The sequence below is a fragment of the Columba livia genome, chromosome 20 (assembly GCF_036013475.1).
Source record: "Columba livia isolate bColLiv1 breed racing homer chromosome 20, bColLiv1.pat.W.v2, whole genome shotgun sequence".
NCBI classification, from domain to species: domain Eukaryota; kingdom Metazoa; phylum Chordata; class Aves; order Columbiformes; family Columbidae; genus Columba; species Columba livia.
In genome coordinates, this window is record NC_088621.1 from 10469748 (window position 1) to 10489992 (window position 20245).

A 20245-nucleotide genomic window follows, 5' to 3' on the forward strand; every position below is an offset into this window, starting at 1 on the left:
GATTCCTCCATGGTGATGAGGGATGCACAGACCTTCTTTTTCCCCCCTCTCCTCTTCCTTTGTCTTCTTTGGACAGCCCTTCCATACCTTGATTTTCAACTGACCCTGCAGATTCTGCACACAAGAACATATATTATGGTCTTTCTCATAGGTGCTCTTTATTTCTGTGATTCAGGAGAGTGCGTCCTCATTGTCAAAAGATTTTTCTGGCTGATAAATAGCGACTAAGTCCAACAGCAGTAGTGAAGGGGGAGCACAGAGGCTGTTGCTGTTCTGTTCACATAAACCTGTGATGCAGAACAGCCCGGGCTCAACGGGCTGAGTTTGCGCAGGCGCAGCGGTGCTGTGGTGAGGGGGAAGTCAGCGCTCAGGGCAATAATCACAATTATCGTCATTAAAAGAAATTACTGTGCTCTTCTGTCCTGCTGTCCGGCGCAGTGCGTCAGTGCAGTATTCCCCGGCTCTCCGAGAACTTCCTCAGAGTATAACAATCAAGCTTTTCGTCTGAGTGTCCTTGGAAAATCCCATTTCTCTGTTCTCCTTCTGATTTCTCTCCTTCTTTATTTAGAGTTTTGGGTTGATGCTTATCTCTATAATGGTAAACTATAATTTAGCAGGGACTTTTTAAACAACCTCCTGTTTCCCACTTCTCGGTCCCGCTGCCCCTTCAGTTGTGTCAGTGCAGCTCCCGTTCCGCAGTGGGATGTGATGGATCTGAGTTAAAAACAACCTGGCAAACCCAGCCTTCCTCCCGCCATGTCCTGAAACCTGCATCAGTTTTTCGGTCCAGCTCTGCCTGAGGCAGCACAGAGCTGCTGTGGTACAGCGGAGGGGATGGGCCGTGGTGAGGTGGAAAACGCTTTAGCGCTTCTTTTGGGGCAGGATTGCGATGATGCTTTCAGGGTGTCAAGGGCAGAGCTTTCTAGAAAGTCCACAGCGTTTTAATTTATGTCATGCTTTAAACTTTCTGGTTATTTGCTAAAGCACAAGTGCTTCTGAGCCTGCTGTCTGTTTGACTTCAGCGGACACAGCCTGAGCATCCTGCTCTCTCGGCAGGGTCTGGAGCATCTTTGTGATGAGGAGACACTGAGAGAGCTGGGGCTGTTGAGCTGGAGAAGAGAAGCTGAGAGGGATCTGATCCATGGATCAATAGCTCAGGGTGGGTGTCAGAGGATGGACCAGACTCTGTTCAGTGGTGCCCAACGCCAGGGTGAGGGGCAACGGGCACAGACTGAAACACAGGAGGCTCCATGTGAACATGAGCAGAAACTTGTTTGCTGGGAGGTGCCAGAGCCTGGCCCAGGCTGCCCAGAGCGGGTGTGGAGTCTCCTTCTCTGAGACATTCCAACCGCCTGGAGCCACCTGTGTGATCTGCTCTGTGACCCTGCGTGAGCAGGGCTGGGCTGGGGATCTGCAGAGCTCCTGCAGCCCAGCCGGCCTGGGATTCGGTGATTCTGTCTCTGCCAAGGTCGGTGCTCAGCACGGGTAGTGCTGGGTTGGGAAAGCAGCTGGTTTACGGTGATTTTTAACTGTCTGGTTGAACAGATTCCTTGCATCTGGCTCATTCACCAAGCGGCTCCCGGTCCCTGCTGTGGATGCGGGGCACAGCTCCAGGTCCCAGCCCTCTTCGCGATGTGTGCCAGTCTCGTTTATCACTTGTTTAATATGGTGATGAGTCAGTTTTGCAGAAAAATAACAGTATATGAGCATGTGGCTGGGGACATGTCTTTGTTTGTGGGTGGAAATTAGGTCCATGTGGGCAAATTCAAAATTTTGTAGTTTTTCTAAATTGTCTGTAATTAGCAATGTCATGGTTTTGTTTAGCTTTTTGCTGGGAAATGATCACAAACAAGCAGATTTGTTGTCTTGCACATCTGTTTGCAGGAGAGCATGACTTGTGAAGCACAGTGCAGTGGGTATCTGACCTCAGCTGGTATCCACTTGCATTCCTTGGGACCTCATGTTATTAAATTTGACTAAAATGCAATGGCTTCGGTTTGCAAAGAAGCATAATTTTAGGGGGGAGATGTGAAATACAGATTTGAAACTTTCTCGGGTGGACTAAAAAAACGTCTCAGAAGCATTTACACGTGGATATTCCAGAGCTAAACACCAGTTTCACTGCACATCTGAAAGCTCCCAAGGGCTGGGGCTCCTCAGGTGCTGTGGGTTGGGTGGAGGATCTTGAGATTTCCAGGCACCCACATGAACCGCGCTGCAGGACGCTGGGTGCAGGATTGTGTTTGGAGCAGAAAATCGGAAAGTCTTGGGAAGCCTGCCATTGAGTTCGCTCTCTTAGGGTGTCCTGGCTTCCAGCAGTGGAGCCACGAACATAGATATAGTTAAAACCAGCGTTTCAAGCCTAAAACAGGTAAAAGAAATGTTGTTTTAGGTGCCTCGACACTGTCCCGGTGGCTGATTCGGTGGCGTAGATCCCTCAGCGCTGTGGGTGTTCCCAGTGAAATGAGAAATTCTGCTGCTGATGAGAGAGGCCGACTGAAAGGAAAGAGCTGTCAGGGATTACTCTAGGCAGACAAGGCAAGGTCAAATATCAGTCGAGAGTGAAAACTGAGAGGATCAAGGGTGTGTTTGTCTGGAGCTCAAATTGAAAGGGTGTTTGTTAGAAACTTGTGAACAAACGTACAGAAAAGTGTCTCCTTTCATCTGCTTTGGTGGTGGCTCGTGAACCAGAGCACGTCTGCTGCCATCTCAGTCCTTCTCAGCTACCGGCTGGGGTGGGATGCTCCATTTCTTGCTATTTTTTGTCTGCAGTTTCCTGCCTTTAGGTTCTGAGATTGTTACTGCTTTCTGCTGTTGTGTTTGTTGTGCTTTCTGAGGTTGTGTTCTCCCTTCTGCCCATCTTCCATCTTTTGATTGCTTTGGAGAGGTCCCTGAAAGGTGTTGCTGACGCCTCTGATTGAAACCTTCAGTGAGGCACAAATGGGAACTCAGATCCAAGAGCCTTGTGGAGCTCACTGTGGCATGTGGGTGGTTTAGTCATAGAATCATTTTCGTTGGAAAAGCCCCTCAAGACCATCAGGTCCAACCATAACCCACCCGTGGCACTGCCCCATGTCCTGAGAACCTCATCTCCATCTGTTTGACCTTCCAGGGCTGGTGACTCCAGCACTGCCCTGGGCAGCCTGTTCCAATGCCCCACAGCCCTTTGGGGAAGAAATTGTTCCCCACATCCAACCTCACCCTCCCCTGGCGCAACTTGAGGCCGTTTCCTCTGCTCCTGGCGCTTGTTCCTGGGGAGCAGAGCCTGACCCCCCCTGGCTCCAAGCTCCTTTCAGGCAGTTCAGAGATCAGAAGGTCTCCCCTCAGCTCCTGTTCTCCAGCTGAACCCCCAGCTCCCTCAGCCGCTCCATCACACTTGTGCTCCAGCCCCTCACCAGCTCCGTTCCCTTCTCTCCACTCGCTCCAGCACCTCAAGGCCTTTCTTGGCATGAGGGGCCCAGAACTGCCCCCAGGATTTGAGGTTTGTCCTCCCCAGGTCCCAGCACAGGGACGGTCACTGCCCTGGGCCTGCTGGCCACACCAGTGCTGGTACCAGCCAGGATGCTGGTGGCCTTGGCACTGGGCTCCAGCAGACTCCCAGCACAGGTCTCTGGTGGCCACGAGGTCCCTGGCACAGCGTTCACCTTTCTCCACGTCCAGTGGTGCAGCTCAGAGATCTGGGGTTTTGATGGGGAATGTTGCTCTCCCAGGCGGTGCTGCCTGTTCTCCCTCGGTGTGCCTGGTGTGCTCTGGGGTCCTGGCTGGCACTGACCTCTCTGGTTTCTCACTTGCTTTCCAGGTGGAACCAGGTGTGCAGTCACTGGGACCTGCCTCTGAAGGACATGAAAATTTCCCTCCTAAAAATGCAGTAACAGACCCAGCGAGCAGGCACCAGATAAAGCAGCTGGTGAGTTGTGACCCTGATTTTGCATGAGGGAGCACTGTACATTTTCTTGGGGTTTTAATCCATGGAATCCAGGCAGAGATTTTAGGGATTTAAGTCTTTTTAGGTGCAGCTGCTCTGCAAAAGTGGGAAGCTTGGGGAATCGGTAGGAAACCACAGGCTGCTGGTGTGGAGGGTGTTGCTGGGTGGCACCTCCAGGTATTGGGCTGACAGGGGAATATGTCACAGAAAATGAGAGGAAAACAGGCCAGTAGATTCTGTGTTGTGTTTGGTTGAGTCTTGTTTGATCTGGGAACAGAAAAGACTGGCCTGGGACAGACATCACATGAGGAGTGTGTCCTTACGAGTGATTCCAGCAAACCAGGGTAGTTCACTGTGAGGTTGTGCAGTTCTTATTGTTCTGAGGAACGAAGGGTGGTGGCGAGTAACTGCAGGTAAAGGTACAGAACCAGAGGATGCCTCCTCTCTGTTAGGTGTCATCTGGATTAGAATGGGAGCTAAGATAGCACAGCTGGTGTTTCAAGCTGAATATTTTGCACAGCTCTTTTTGTCCCCTGCATCCTGTCCTCTGGCGCTTTCTAAACATTGTAAGAATGCATTGTAAGAGTGTGGACATGCTGATTTACTAATGCTGGTTTCATGCAGGAGTTTGAACTCAAGAAAAAGCGCAAAAAATGTGAAAACCTTGAGCATGAAGTGAGGAAAAAGCATAAAAGATGCAAGGAACTGGTAAGTGTTCTCATTACCTGCTGTTGTGAGCATAATGGTGGAAGAGGAGCTAAGCTGTTGTTTGCCTCTCTTGGATTCTCTTCAGTTTATCTGAGTAATGAATCACCAGTCTGGCTCCAAAGTTGCACAGTGTCACAAATTTGGGGCTCCAGCCCTTGAGGCTGGAATTGTTTAATTAGTCTTTCGGCCAGCTGTGGCTTCAGTATAGCTACACGAATCACTGGATGAAACTCTGTCTTTTGCTATTTTGAGGAGATAACTTGCCATTTCCAGACAAGTATCAAAAGATTTCTGCATCTTGAGATGGTAATTACCCATACTCTCAGCCATTTTCTTGTGCTTCCTATTTGTTGGATGAGATCTTGCTGCTTTTTAATCTCATGGAGGTTTTGCAGGTCATATCACAGCATCTGGGTTTCTCCCTTCTGTTTCTGCTTTGCTCAGCAGCACTGGTGGCATTCGTGACTATGACTGTGGGTTGGCCCAAGGGTGCTTACCTTCTGAATAGATGTTTTATGTCTTGCTCAAATCTCAGTTCAGGTCAGTTCCAATGCATAGCTCAGACTCATCTGCAGTTCATAGTATCACCTCATTGTCTGGGTTAGAATGGGATGGTTAGGGAATAGGTTGGTTAGACACTTAGTTTTTCAAGACCAAGAAGGGACCAACTCACCTGCGGCCTGAGGCTGCACACATGGGAATTAGCTCTTGGGACAGCCAGAAAATATTTGATGATCCATAAAACATTGGGATGGGGAAATGGATGCAGAGTCAGGTGCGGTTATGGAACTGTTAAATTTCTGTAATACTTCACGGGGTTGCTGCAGATGGGCTGGACCTGAGAGATTCACTCAGTGTCTCTCCACAGGTCCATGGTCTCCTGCCTGCTCTGATCTTGAGCCAACAGGGAAGCTTGTTGAATGGTTGTAGGTGGAGGTGGAGTTCTGGACCACGGTATAGAATGTGACTCTGAGGCCGTGAAGCAGACAAGGAAAAGTCTTTCTCATTCTGGGCTTTCAGGCTATGTAGATGGGAAAAGAAACTTAAGGGCTGGTATCTGCTTGAGCAGAACTGCACCTGGCACGCCGCAAGCAGCGTCCTGCACCATCAGTCAGCAGGAGCAGGGAAGCTGCTCTGCAGAGTAATTTGGGGAAGTTAGTCGGGCCTTGGTGTAGTAACACGCGCTATTTCTGGACAGGAGATCCAGCTGCAGGAGGTACAGAATGAAAATGCACGACTGGCTGAAGAGAACTTGCAGCTGAACGAGAAGGCTGGATGGGCAGGACAGGTAAAAAGCAGTGTCTTTCTTTGATGGATGGAGCGTTAGCTTCTCTAAAATTTTGCTGAGAAGCTCTTGCTAGCTTGCTAGGTGTTCAGGATGCCAGCTGAGTAATGGTCGTGTGTCCATCTGTGTACGTCTGTTCTGCGTACCCCGTGGTAACCACAAGCAGAGCAGGTAACTGCCCTATTTTCATTAGAATTTCCCCAAAACTTGAGTGGGGTGCGTTGTCCTTACTTAAGTTCAAACTTGGTAGAGGAAAGGGACCTGGGGGTCTTGGTGGACAACAGGATGACCATGAACCAGCACTGTGCCCTTGTGGCCAGGAAGGCCAATGGTACCTGGGGTGTATTAGAAGCGGGGTGGCTAGTAGATCGAGAGAGGTCCTCCTGCCCCTCTACTCCACCCTGGTGAGACCACATCTGGAATATTGTGTCCAGTTCTGGGCCCCTCAGTTCCAGAAGGACAGGGAACTGCTGGAGAGGGTCCAGCATAGGGCAACGAAGATGATTAAGGGAGTGGAGCACCTCCCTTATGAAGAAAGGCTGAGGGAGCTGGGGCTCTTTAGTTTGGAGAAGAGGAGACTAAGGGGGGACCTCATTAATGTTTATAAATATATAAAGGGTGAGTGCCATGAGGATGGAGCCAGGCTCTTCTCGGTGGCAAACAATGATAGGACAAGGGGTAATGGGATCAAGCTGGAACACAAGAGGTTCTGCTTAAATTTGAGAAAAAACTTCTTCTCAGTGAGGGTGACAGAGCACTGAACAGGCTGCCCAGGGGGGTTGTGGAGTCTCCTTCTCTGGAGACATTCAAAACCCGCCTGGACATGTTCCTGTGTGACCTCACGTAGGTGTTCCTGCTCCAGCAGGGGGATTGGACTGGATGATCTTTTGAGGTCCCTTCCAATCCCAAACATACTGTGATACTGTGGTTCACCTGTGGTAACTCATTAACGCGTTCATGACCAAAGCCGCAGACTGGCTGGTGGGCAGCAGCGTGTGCTGGTCAGAGGGTGGTGGGGCAGAACCCATCACTGCAAGCACAGCGTGTGTTCGAAAGTCCTCAGTCACCCTTGGCATTTATCTTTCGTCCTCAAAGGGGTTTTGGTGGCTGATGGGGCAGGGGGGAAAGCCACAAATGTAATGCACAAGAGTTAAAAAGCCACTTTTGTCTGTCCCGTGTGTCAATCTTAGAATCATCATGTTGCCACCATGCGTAAGACTTCCCACAAATTCAGTAACTATTTGTTCTAAGTGCAAGCTTTTGTCTTTGCTTAATAATCTGCATTGCTAATAGTCATTAAGCCATAGCGCACTCTAGAACCAAAATATGTTGCCAGAACTTCCTGTAATTGGTGGAGGAGGTAAACATGGTTTCAGCAGGCTGCCCTGTCTTTCTGCACTGTTCTCTGTGTCTAATCCTACCAGCTAGGGTTAAAAACCTTGCAGACCTTTGTGCCTGGTTTTGTGTCTCGTCAGAATGTAGCCTGTTCATATCCCAATCCCTTTGTCCTGCAAAAGGACGGGAGAGATGTGTCTGGTGGGAGAAACCGTGTGTGCAAATAAAAGTGTCCATCACATTGAGGACCGATATTTGTTTTGAGTGGAAGCCAGAGGGAGAGGAGGTTCGTGATTTTGGTATCATTACAAGTTGAAAGCAGGTCTGCAAAACAACCTATTGAGATACAGAAATAGTTTTCTGTTGTTTACCCAAGGAATACCTATGGCTACTTGTGCTAATTGAAAATCCTTTCTCTTCAGGTTGAATCTGAGAATGCTGACCTGAAACTGCAGGTTGTTTTGGTTACTAAGGAACGGGATTCAGTAATTCAGACGAATCAAGGACTCCAAACCAAGCTGGAGAATCTAGAGCAGGTGCTGAAGGTCAGTAGGATCCACACGGCTGGAAGGACTGTCCAGACACATAGTGCTGCTTTTGGATGGCACGTGTTGCCTCTCTGCTTTTTTGTGTTCGTTCTTTTATCTCTGTGCTTCTGTTGGGAATTCCCCTTCGGCAGGATCCTGGAACACGGCTTTCCGGAGTGGGCAGAGGTGCTTTAGAAAGGCTGCTGAAGGGGTTTGGGTGGGAGGGGAAATGAGGTCCTTGATTTAAGGATTTTCTTTGACTGTGTTGCTGTGGCCTAGGGAAAGAGTTTCCTGCTTTCTTCTCTGTTTAACGATGACATGGAATACAGGCCATGTTTTGACTTCAGGGCCTATGGTAGGGCACAGGACGGTATTTCGGTAATGTCACCCTTCAGCTGTCTGTGAATTGTTCTGCAGCACATGAGAAATGTGGCTGAGCGAAGGCAGCTGCTGGAAGTCGAGCACAAGGAAGCGCTGCTAGTCCTGCAGGAGAAGCAAGAGGAGGTCAGGCGGCTGCAGCAGGTACACGGCACCCGGCAGAACGGACGTTTTGCTCTCTGAATCCCTGGGAAGTGAGTGGACTCCTGTGCTGGGTGTCCTTGGAAGTGCAGAGTATGGAGGAGGTATATGTGAGTTTACATGATAAAGGAAACCGAGGATGAGTGTCTGTGTCTGATACCTGAGCAAGGTGAAGGGATTTTCTCCTGAATGGCGGTTCTGATCTCTCACTGCTGTTTGTCCAAAGACTAAAGATGCTTTCAGTCTGTACAGCGTTTTAAATCTATGATGGTCTATCAAGGTGGTGATGGGAGTAGTAGAAGTGCACTTACATAGGCTGCTTTCTTATTTACTCCATTTCTTATTTCTTCCTAGGCGCAGGCAGAGGCGAAAAGAGAACATGAAGGAGCAGTACAGCTTCTAGAGGTAAGACAGGAGAAAATAAGATGGATTAGTGGCTACAGATTTGGTTTATTTTGTTATTGATGTCAGTTTTTTTGATGCCCTGGGTTTTGCTGGTTCTTGAGCAAAATGCTTTAATGTCTGGAACAGATGCACTGTGTTGCTGCTGTGAACAAGTGTCGGTTGTGCTGGGGTAAGAGTTTGTGGGGATTAAATCCTGGCCTGCTCCTCCTCAGAGAGGTTATTGCATTCAGATTGTGCTCAACTCTTGCAGGGATGTGTTAAGTAACCAGCCTCAGACCTGCCTGCTCCATTTTCCAGGCTCATCTGCAGGGAGGCAGAATACTTGCGTGCATGTGATTTGAAATTTCTTTTGTGTGTCTGTGCTCTGTATTTTTTCTTAGGAGAAAAGAGAAGAAATGTAACCTTCGAGCACAATGAGTGGTGAAGTTTGAGGCAGATCCCTTGTCCCATTTGCTGGGCTGGGACCAGCTGCGCGAGGGCTCTGATGTCCATGCCGCATATGCTTTGCCGTGTGGCAGACGTGATGAGCACTGGTTTGGGTTTGATTTGCATTATCTCGGTGTTTATTAGGATGACTTTGGAGAAAACCTCAGCTGTGGGTTCCTGGATTTGAAAAGGCAAAGCACCAAGCCCTGGAACTTGCTGTGGTGATTTTGTGGCTGCCAGAGAGCTGGGTTAGGTGTGGTGGCAAATGGGGCAGCTCCTGCTCTTTTAGTCCACTGAGGTTTTCTGAGTATTAAACCATTTCACAGAATCCCAGAATATCAGGGACTGAAAGGGCCCTGGAAAGCTCATCCAGTGCAATCCCCCCATGGAGCAGGAACACCCGGATGAGGTTACACAGGAAGGTGTCCAGGCGGGTTGGAATGTCTGCACAGAAGGAGACTCCACAACCTCCCTGGGCAGCCTGGGCCAGGCTATGGTGCCCTCACCATGAAGAAGTTTCTTCTCAAATTTAAGTGGAACAGTTTGCACCCATTGCCCCTTGTCCTGTCACTGGTTGTCACCAGAAGAGCCTGGCTCCATCCTCCTGACACTCCCCCTTTCCATATTGATCCCCATGAATGAGTCCCCCCTCAGTGTCCTCTTGTCCAGCTCCAGAGCCCCAGCTCCCTCAGCCTTTCCTCACACGGGAGATGCTCCACTCCCTCCAGCATCTTGGTGGCTGCGCTGGACTCTCTCCAGCAGTTCCCTGTCCTGCTGGAACTGAGGGGCCACAACTGGACACAATATTCCAGGTGTGGTCTCCCCAGGGCAGAGCAGAGGGGCAGGAGAACCTCTCTGACCTACTGACCACCCCCTTCTAACCCACCCCAGGTACCATTGGCTTCCTGGCCACAAGGGCCCAGTGCTGGCTCATGGTCACCCTGCTGTCCCTCATTTGAGACCGAGCAGGACACCCCACTGTCCAACACCTGGCCAGGCAGATCTCATGGTAGTGAGGCTGTAGCTCTGTCTGTAGTGGTGACACGCAGACGTGTCAGGCTGAATTGCAGCAGCTCTGCGGCTGTTAGGAGCCCAGGGGAGCTGAGTGAGATGGAAAGTGTCCCTGGTGGAGGAGATTGCTCCATGGCTGCAAGGAGCTTCTCCTTTGAAGGGGGCCCAACCTGTTCCTGAACTGGAGGGCCCAAGAGTGTTGAGTTCCTGCTGGAGCTTGAAATTGTTGCAGGATGGGTGAGCATGGTGGGGAAGTGATGTTTCGTATTGTCCCATTTCCACGTCCTTTCTGGGACATCTTTTGGCTGTGGAGGCAGGATCAGAGCTGGCACGGTGCTGCTCTTCTGTCAGTCGGTGTTCAGCGGCTTCTGAGAAGCTTTTAAGGGAAGGGAGGTTTGATGCTTGCCATGGTGTTCTATGAACTAATTAATTGAAAGGCTGGAGAAGCTGCTTAGGTTTCAATGAGACATCTACCTGTGCAAAGGAAGAAAGGGCAGTCATTTTGTTCTGTCTGAGAGACTGGTTGTGTTCTTCTGCAAGGGCCTCAGCAGGTAAATATTCTTGCTTTCATGTTACTGGTACAGAGATGCTTTATAAGCCAATGATATGAGGTGGACCAGAGAAAGAGAAGTTGTCATTCAAAGACAGTTTAATGTGGAGTGACATAATCATAGTCATCCCAGAACACCAGTGTAGAGCAAAACTGAGGGACTTGGGGTGCCTACAGTGCCTGTTGTAATTTTACATGTGTTTGGGTTGCTTTTTGATATAATGTTAATGAAGAATGAGTGGGGACCATTTTCCTGTTGGAACAATTAAGTCATGTGGTTGTCATAAGCAGAGTCTCCTTGGAGATGTTCAAAACTCAGCTAGACCTACTCCAGCCTGGAGCTGGGTTGGATATTTGATCTCCAGAGCTGCCCTGCAACCTCAGCTGGGCTGTAGTTCCGAGGGAGGGCAGCGATGGGGATGAGTACGGGTTGGATGGTTTCAGTGTGCAGAAACCTCGTCTGAGCTCAGAAAACCGTGAGGGTTCTGGTCATGGGAATGAAGGAGTTCACTAGTGGTTCTGAAGCACATACAATTCTCAGCTGCCTTTTGCGTTCCACAGGTGCAAAAGGCAACAGGCTGGTTTCAGGAATCCAGTGTGGAATTTGGGAAATACGATGAACGGAGCTTAACTGTGCTTGTTTTCCCAGCCCTAGGAGCAGGACTGAGCAGGCTTGAAATCATGTCAAAGCCGGGCTCTGAGCTGAGCCTTGATTCCCCGCACTCCTCCATCTCAAACCTGGGGAAAGGTCTGGACACAAAGCATCCATTATTTCATGAGTGGCTGCAACATCCTGGGAAAACAGGGCTTGAAATTCAGCACTGACAAAGCATATTGTGATTTGGCTCAAAGCACATTGTGACTCAGAGGCCCTCAGAAAGTGCTTGGTTATCTTATCTGTGCATTTGGTATGTGGGATTTGGCTTTTGTTTAGCAAGTGGCTGCTGGTGGGAATGAGGTGGGAATCTCAGTATGAAACAATGCAGACGCTGGAAGTCGGTGAGGAAACAATTCCATTCCAGCAGAGGGTTGGGTTGTCTTTGGCAGATGGTTGATTTTTGGCTAGTGTAACTGCTGACGTAGTTTTCTATCTCTTTTTGCTTTTCTTCTTGCTACCAGAGCACTTTGGATTGCATGCAGGTACTGCTATAATCCTGTCAAACAGGACGGTTTTTCTCCTCTGTCCTGATTTTGACAGGTGCTTGATATTCTTAACTATACTCTGGAAGAGGTTGCAAGAGTGCCACCTCCAGGAAATGAATGTAATTAAAAGAGCTACCACTATGAGTTGAATGGAGCAGCTGCTTTCCCATTTGAATGCTTTACTTTCTTGTCCGTTTAGAATTAGGAGCTTTATTCTTTTGGCATTTCTAGATTTTTAGAATTGCCCACCTTTGCATCTTCTCCATGGGTCACTTACATTTTAAGGTCTTTTGGGAACTACTTGCAGGCCAAGAGTGAAGTGTTGCCTTCAAAACCTAAAAGCAATAGTGGTATCTTTGCAAATGAAAGTGTCATGGAAAAAAAGACAGGTCTTGCTGGCTTTGTGAGTAGTTGAGAGATGGGAAGCAGAGATCACAAATCATAGTTTTCACAGAAGAGTTGGTAATTAATGAAGCTACAGCTGTGCTAACCAGCCTGTTCACAAAAGGCTTGGAAAGAAGGCTGGTATGGAAGGGTTGGAACCTGATAGCAAACTGCTTTCAACAGTCCCCTTCGGATCTGCCTGCAAAGAGCTGTGAGGAGATCTGGCAAGTAACTGGAGATGAAATGATGGTACAAGACCTGCAGAGGAGGAGAAGCAGCCATGACTCCACATGCACAGGAAATACAATGTTTGAGGCAGAGGGGTTTTATAAAACACGAAATCGATTCACTGGTCTGGTCAGAAAGGCAAGTACAGTGTTGGAAACTTTTAGGAGAGGAATTGGGAACAGCCCAAGGACATCGTTAGAGGATGCCCACATCCTGGAGAAGTAGCGCCCACATCTACATGGAGTTCTGGATGTTCCTTCACTCCCTTTGGCCTTAGCCCTGCTTTGAGCAGGAGTTTGGACTGCAGACCTGTCGAGTTCCCTTCTAGCAACACCGTGATTCTCTGATCTCAATAATATATAGGAGAAGATGTGGAGAAAGGTAACAAGGCATCTGTAGGAGAAGTGGAATAGAGCAGCCATGGGGAGTGGGGAAGAGGACGGGGCTGGGCTGGTGGTGGTTGGGTCTCGCTTGGTGTGGAAAATCAAAGGAAGTTCCCAAATTGGTGGTTGATGTGACCCTGCCAGGCTCCTGCAGCCTCTTCTGGTAATGGTGCCACTTGGTCTCAGTTGGGTGGCTCCTCCTTCTCCCCCTTTTGTGTTGGGCAAAGACACAAGAGCCTCCTCTCTCTCTCCTGTGTCTGGAGCTTGACTCCCGCTGGTTCCCTGCAGCTCCTGACCATGTCCTTGGGCTCCTCGTCCTTGTCCCTGCCTCCTAGTCCAGCCCTGGAAATGTGCTGCTTGCCCAGCCCAGCTGTGTGTGAAGCTCCGTGGCGCTCTGCTAGAATTACTCATTGTGTATGATGTGGTGACAATACTTGAGCGGGGTTTGTATTATGTGTCGCTTTCAATAACACAATATCGGAAAGACACCTGAGTAATTAGGTGTCTCAGAATTAAACTGTGGATTATCTGGGCTCTTGACTCAGCCACCAGTAGGAATGGATTAAACTGTGATTAATAAATTTACAGAACCAAAGTACTGTTAAGATGCTATTAAACACAACATCCAGATGCACCTGCTGGCTCAGGTCTCCAGAGAGGACGGGAAAACCCTCTCTGGGTATTCGTGGTTTCTTTTCTCTATTAAGACATAATGTGGAAGGGAGAAGCATTTAAGTGAAAATTCTGAACTGTAAGTGTATTGGAAGCCTCAGGATTGCAGAGGAATCCTGGACAACATGGCCTGGTGAACAGGGAGTTGGTCCTGAGCAAGGTGAGCATGCAGATGCTTCTGGAAGGTGCTCATGGCATCTGACATTCTCTTTTGGTTCAGAGGCAGTTACTTCTTGCCAGACTTCAGAGGCTTCACCAGGCTGCCCATAGAGACTGAGAGCTCCTGCTAGTTGTGAAGGAAACAAGTGATAAATGGACATGTTTAAAACAGATATGCCACAATAAAAATGCACACTCAGAAGTTAGTAAGGAGTGGGCTAGAAAGATTTTGCAGTACCCTGAGACCAGAAAAAAGGCTTTTTCCAGGTCAGATGTGTTATTTTTAGAGCTGCCTAAAAGCCAGACAGAGTATTTCAAGACAGGATTTATTTATCTTTTTTTTAGTTGGAAGGAGAAAAAGACACTTGAAAAACACTTTGTAGAATGGAAAATTTTGAAGATCACAATACAGTCTTATGTTTTGATGCATCTTACCTACGCAAAATGATGAGATGAGCCCAAAGAGAAAAAAGGGAACAAATGTCATTGCTTGCAAGGCAGAGCCTGCACCTCAGCCACATGCTGAATTAAATATTTTGGCATTGACTCAGCTGAAGAAGTGCTGGTTGGGTAATATATTCCCATCCAGCTCTAATGCTTTTTGTTTGCTCGGTACCCGAAGCGCATGAGCAGGATCTACACGGGGCATCGTCTGGGAAGCCAGAGCTGCTGCCCGGTGGGAGAGTCAGAAGAGGGAAAAGAGCGGCTGCGTTCTCCTGGGAATCGAGGGGATGTGTGAGGACAGCCAGATCTCAGCAATAGTTTGGAAGAGGAAGATCTAGAGATGGTAGAAAGAGAATACTAGAAAATACAAACAAATGGTTCTCTAGCAGGAATGTGTCCTTCCCTCCTGTCTTTTCCCGGAGCAAGTCATCTCTGCGGGACCTGGTGGCAAAGAGTGTGTGCTGCCTGGACAAGAGAACGTTGTGCGGCGCGGGCTGGGACGCTGCTGCTCTCTGCCCTTCCGAGTGCCGGGGGAGCCAGACGGTCAGGAGTCCTGCCCAGAGTGCTGGGGGGGCCAGGGAAGGGTTTGGGAGCCCACTGGAGCCTCTGCAGTGATGGCCAAGACAGAGCATTGGGACAGCGATTCCTTTTGGAGATGTGATTTTGATGCTCCAGTGAACATGCGGAGCCTTTTCAATCTGTTTCTTTGAAAGGCTTATTTATCTTTGACTTGTCTCATCTGGTCTTGTGCAGCGCTTGGGTAGGAGTTCAGCGTTCAAACCCCACGTTTCAGGGATCATTCCTAATTGAGCTGCCAGCCAGTCTCCACATAGATCAAACTCATTTTCATCAGGGGCCACATCAGCCTCGCGGTTGCCTTCAAAGGGCCGAATGTAATTTTAGGACTGTGTAGATGTAGGAGTAGTTACATTGATACAGGCCTCAAATTACCTTCAGCCAACCCCGAGGCTGATGTGGCCGCTGGTGAAAATGAGTGTGACAGCCCTGTCGTAGATGATGAGTCTCGAGTTTCCAAAGGGCTGCCAGTTCTATGGACTGTTCCTGGGCAGGACACACCTTTAGGTTCGTGAAGTCTGAGACCCACTGAAAAGATGCAGCGAAGGCAGATGGTGTTTGGAACCTCACTGGTGGTTCTGGTGTGGGTTTGTGCCTCATCTCGTGTCTCTCCTGCCAGGCCCGGGTGAAGGATCTAGAAGACCAGTGTCGCAGTCAAACGGAGCAGTTCAGCCTCCTGTCGCAGGAACTCAAACAATTCCGGCTTCAAACAGGAAAAATCGACCTTCTCACCTCCACGCTGGTGACTTCGGAGCTTCCCCTTGCTCTGTGCAGCTCGACCCCGCAGCCCCGCTGGGAGAAGGGTAAGTGCTGGAGATACCTGCAAGCGTTTTGACAAATGAGTTGTTATTTGTGTAAATGGAAAGGCATAAAGGAAATAATGTAAATATTTAGTTAACTTTTGGGTTCTCTGTCACTCTCTCTTGTAAATACCTTTGGTTCATTTTTTAGTCATAGAGATAACCTGGCATTTCTCTGACCAAAGGGCCCCCAGTTTGTTGCACTTTTAAATGAATCACGTTTTAGAGACTTGAGCTGCTCCAAAGGGTGTTTGCTCGCTGATGCTCACTGCTGATCTTGTATTCTGCCTGTGGCTAAAAGTAATAGACAGGTTATTTTATTGCAGAATCGACTGTTCCTGGATTGCTCACTCACCAGAGCGCAAAGAAGGTTCACAATGAAGCGGCCAATGAGTTGGAATCGTCGCAGCGGGCGCCTGATGCCACCGTTGGCTCCCCAGTTGCTGCTGCCGGTGCTCAGAAACAAGCCAAGAGAGCGGAATCTCAGTCCAGCTCTTCAAAATCAGAATCCATGCACAACAGTCCAAAATCCTGCCCAACTCCGGAGGTCAGTGTGGGAGTCCCCTCTGCAGCCAGTGCTTTCTAGTCACCAGGGAATAAAGGCATTGCTGAGAGCACCAGCAGCGTTGCGTTCATTCCCTCCTGGCTGCCTGAAGAAAATGGGGGAAAAACAAGAGAAAAGATGTGGGAAAAAATGGGAGAGGCCTTGGATGCCCATGTCTGTAACGCTCGTTTGAACGTCCTGCTGAGCTCTAGGGAGGAAACACCCGGCTGGACTGAGCGCTGGAGCTGGGAGAAGGAGCCAGGTGGGGAGGTCAGTGGGACGGCTCTTGCCAAGCTTCCCTGTGACATCTCAGCTGCTGTTAAAACACGCAAAGGCTACTCATGGTTACTTTTAACATGCTGGGGAAGGATGTCCAGACAATTTTTGGCGTTGAGCTGTAAATGAGGGGCTCAAATTTATTTGGTGGTGCTTTTGGGTATTAAAATTTTACTTGGTGAAAGAAACCATGAAAAGATGCTGAGTTTGTGCTAGCGAAGGGATGAAATTAATCAGCTTTGCTTGTTTGTGTCATCAGGATCTCGCAGACAGTCCTTGCTTCTCCTCCCCGGTAGCTCTTATATAATATTATAGGGTTCACTTAAGCAGTGTCTGCTGTACATCACTTGATGTGACAACTGAGGGTACAGCAGTGCTGTGAGTGGGGCTGGGTGTGATGGGTGGGAGGCAGCTTTTGCTCTTTTGGTCCCCTGATGTATTAAAACCTTTGAGTCCACACCAAGTACCTCATTGTACATGTGGAGGATGCCGGAGCCTTGGCTGCCACGGCACTAGCAGAGGATGCTGCTGTGGCAGGCAGTGCCCAGCGCTGTGTCGCAGCTCTGAGAGGCTGTTCTGTTCAGGGACAAAGGGAGGGAGGAACAGGTATGTGACTGTTATCAATTCTGTAGTGGAAAAAATGACTATATTTTAGTTCAAGAGAAAGTTCGGGTGCCTCTGTGGAGAGATAGGGGCAGTAGTGCCTACAGCAGTCAGTGTGGGATCCTTGGGAAAGCGCCAGTGTGTGGAGCATTTGGCTTCAGCACCACCTGGTTGTGAGGACGCTCCAGGACTTTGGCCAGGCTGACAAAAGCTGTTCCCTTGGGCTCCCCCTTTGGGTGTTACAGGGTGCAGGTGTTTGTTACCCCAGGACACACTGCAAAACTGCATTACAAGAAGTGCGCTACCTTTCAAAGATTAACTTTGGCAGTTCATATACTAGAAAAAAACACCTACTTTGCATTCTAGTGCCTGTGATGGGTCTTCATCACTAGTACATTTGCCTTGAGGTCTGCTTTAAAATGGCAGCTTGAATTGGCTCATTGGCACCATTTCAAACAAAAGCAAAGGAAGTGCATTTCCTCAAAAAGAAGGATTGTGTTACAGAACGTATTGCCACTGGATGTAAAATTCCAAAATGGCAATGGGATCAAAAAGACTGAGACAAATCTCCCTAAGCTGCTCTTGCCGGCAGCCACCAAATGCATTCAGGGTGCAGCCTCCAGCTTAGGAGCAACACAAGCAGCTGATTGCTGGAAGCCAAGAGGCTGCAGCAGAAGGAAGATTCCTCACTTGCCCTGTCTCTGTACGCCTTCCTTCAGCAAATGCACGGGCTGCTATCAGACTGGAAAGAGCTTTGGCTGGAACTGGTAGGGCCTTCTAATGTTCTGAAAGTGTAAACCCACTATATTGAAGTATTTACAGGTGCTGGGGAGGAACTGCCTGAACAGAAGCGCTTAGAGACTTGGATGTCTACTGGAGCTATAATGTCTCCTGTGTTCAGATTGCCATTTATGTTGCACACAGGGAGAACTACCATGTAGAGGTAGCAAGAGATGAATATACCAAGTTATGGGTATATAGGGTGGAAGAGCCCTCCAGAGTCTTTAGTCTGGTCTCCTGCTCACAGTGGGACTGTCACCATGACCATGGCTTTGCCCAGCTGAGACTCTAAAGTCTTCAAGAACAGATCCCCCTCAGTGGGAACCTGTCCCACGGTTGCATCACCCACTGGGACAGGGAGTTTTTCGTGATGACTGATTGGAACCCCTGAAGCTGCAAGTTGGAGTTGTTGCTTCTTATTACTACCTCTTCACCTTAAAAGTCATTCTTCCAGATGGTTCTTAGCCCAGTGGCCAGACTGGCACCACACATGAGCTTAGAGGACTTGTGACTGGTGTTTGAACCCTTTGAGTGTTCCTTTACTCTGATTTCAGCCACATCATATCCTTCATCTTTCACGTTTTTAGGTGGACACTGCAAGTGAAATGGAAGAACTGGATGTTGACAGCATCTCTCTAATGCCAGAGCCAGGCAGCCAAGGCCATGCGAAGCTCCAGGTGTTCTTAGCTCGATACAGGTATTGGGTCATTTCCTGTGGTCTATGAGGTTGGACTGGTTATCTCCCTGTTGCCTACTTGACCCTGTTCTCCAGCATGAACCACTGTTAGAGACAGGTATTAGAATCATAGAATCTCCAATGCCCCACAGCCCTTTGGGGAAGAAATTGTTCCCCACATCCAACCTCACCCTCCCCTGGCGCAACTTGAGGCCGCTTCCTCTGCTCCTGGCGCTTGTTCCTGGGGAGCAGAGCCCGACCCCCCTGGCTCCAAGCTCCTTTCAGGCAGTTCAGAGATCAGAAGGTCTCCCCTCAGCTCCTGTTCTCCAGCTGAACCCCCAGGTCCCTCAGCCGCTCCATCACACTTGTGCTCCAGCCCCTCACCAGCTCCGTTCCCTTCTCTCCACTCGCTCCAGAATGATCATTAGCTTAGACCATGTATCTTACTCCTCTATACAATATTTGTGACCTGTTATTTCCTGGACAAGCAAATCCAAAGTGCTTGGCTTAACAAAAACGTAGTCAGCTCATTTGTTGTTCGTTGAACAGCACTGTGGCTTGGAGGAGAACTGGGCTGGTTCAGTGCTTGTGAGGAGCAGATCAGATGTGATCTGTGTCTTCATGTCAAAATCTTGGACCTGTAAGGTCTCACTCAGCTCACGGGGGTGTTAACATCACTTTGGTGTGTGGAAATCCCTTTTGAAGACTAATGAGCAGGAATTAGCAGTAGCTGTTTGCAAAGATAAAGGGGTTTTATGAGGCATTTTCCTGTGACAGGCCCTCTGATCGGCTCAGGGATCCTTGGATAAGCAGGTTTGAACTACCCGGAGTCCAGTCCTGTCACCAGCGTGTTTACATTTTCACACTAGCGGAGGTTTTGGGCTGCTGTTTAAAATGTGGAGTCACAGCACTGAGAGCTGTACAACTTGCATCCTGAGGGCTGGAGAATTATGAAGAAAAGGGCTAGAAACTTTTTCCTCACTCATGTCACTTTCTTCTGTGCTGTGCTTGTCCATGACACTTGTATGGCTGATAAAGTGCACCTTAATGTTTGGGGTGTTTTCAGTAGTTTTGTGTATATGGTGTGGGGGCTTTTTTGGTGTTTTTTTTTTGTTTGTTGCTTTTTTACCCTATTAAGCCCATGAAATTTAGAGGGCTATCTATATACAATAGCTAAGAGTGCAGGTGAATTTAAGGATGAGTATTTTAGAAATGCAGAGGCCCACAACTTACCTACTTGCTACACTCAAACACATCAGGCATTCAGGTAATTCGGATCTTTTTTTAAACACTTTCTTGAGTCACCCTGATCTGTTCCTTCAGACGTCACAAGGCATCTGTTCCGCTACGCAGAAAGTTACGCCTACCTGCTATTTGAATGCACAGCGATGTATCTATGCTAGAATTGGGTTAGGTTGTGGTTGGACTCAATGATCCTGAGGGTCTCTTCCAACCAAAACGATTCTGTGATCACAGAATCATAGAATCACAGAATGGACTGGGTTGGAAAAGCCCTCAGAGATCATCCAGTCCAACCCTTGGTCCAACTCCAGTCCGTTTACTAGATCATGGCACTAAGTGCCATGTCCAGTCTCAGTTTAAAAACCTCCAGGGCCGGTGAGTCCAGCACCTCCCTGGGCAGCCATTCCAATGCCTGACCACTCTCTCTGCAAAGAATTGCTTTCTAATCTCCAGCTTAAATTTCCCCTGGCAGAGCTGAAGCCCATGGCCCCTTGTCCTATTGCTGATGCCTGGGAGAAGAGACCAATCCCCACCTGGCTAGAACTGCCCTTCAGGTAGCTCTAGAGAGTGCTGAGCTCAGCTCTAAGCCTCCTCTTCTCCAGACTAAACAAGCCCAGCTCCCTCAGCCTCTCCCCATAGCTCTT

At 48.8% G+C, this 20245-nt stretch overlaps 1 protein-coding gene across 14 annotated transcripts in view; it reads left to right on the forward strand.

The window, feature by feature from the left end:
• Positions 1 to 20245, forward strand: part of TSPOAP1 (TSPO associated protein 1) — a 74401-nt gene that overhangs the window by 22710 nt on the left and 31446 nt on the right. For 11 of the 14 annotated variants that reach the window (XM_065037313.1, XM_065037310.1, XM_065037305.1 and 8 more), the window contains 10 exons: positions 3800 to 3907; positions 4550 to 4633; positions 5832 to 5921; positions 7676 to 7798; positions 8198 to 8302; positions 8654 to 8704; positions 11811 to 11831; positions 15300 to 15483; positions 15807 to 16027; positions 18271 to 18380. In XM_065037313.1, coding sequence (XP_064893385.1) covers positions 3800 to 3907; positions 4550 to 4633; positions 5832 to 5921; positions 7676 to 7798; positions 8198 to 8302; positions 8654 to 8704; positions 11811 to 11831; positions 15300 to 15483; positions 15807 to 16027; positions 18271 to 18380 — 1097 coding nt within the window. The remainder of the gene's footprint in view (positions 1 to 3799; positions 3908 to 4549; positions 4634 to 5831; positions 5922 to 7675; positions 7799 to 8197; positions 8303 to 8653; positions 8705 to 11810; positions 11832 to 15299; positions 15484 to 15806; positions 16028 to 18270; positions 18381 to 20245) is intronic. The other 3 variants (XM_065037307.1, XM_065037316.1, XM_065037318.1) reach the window with 1 other exon arrangement.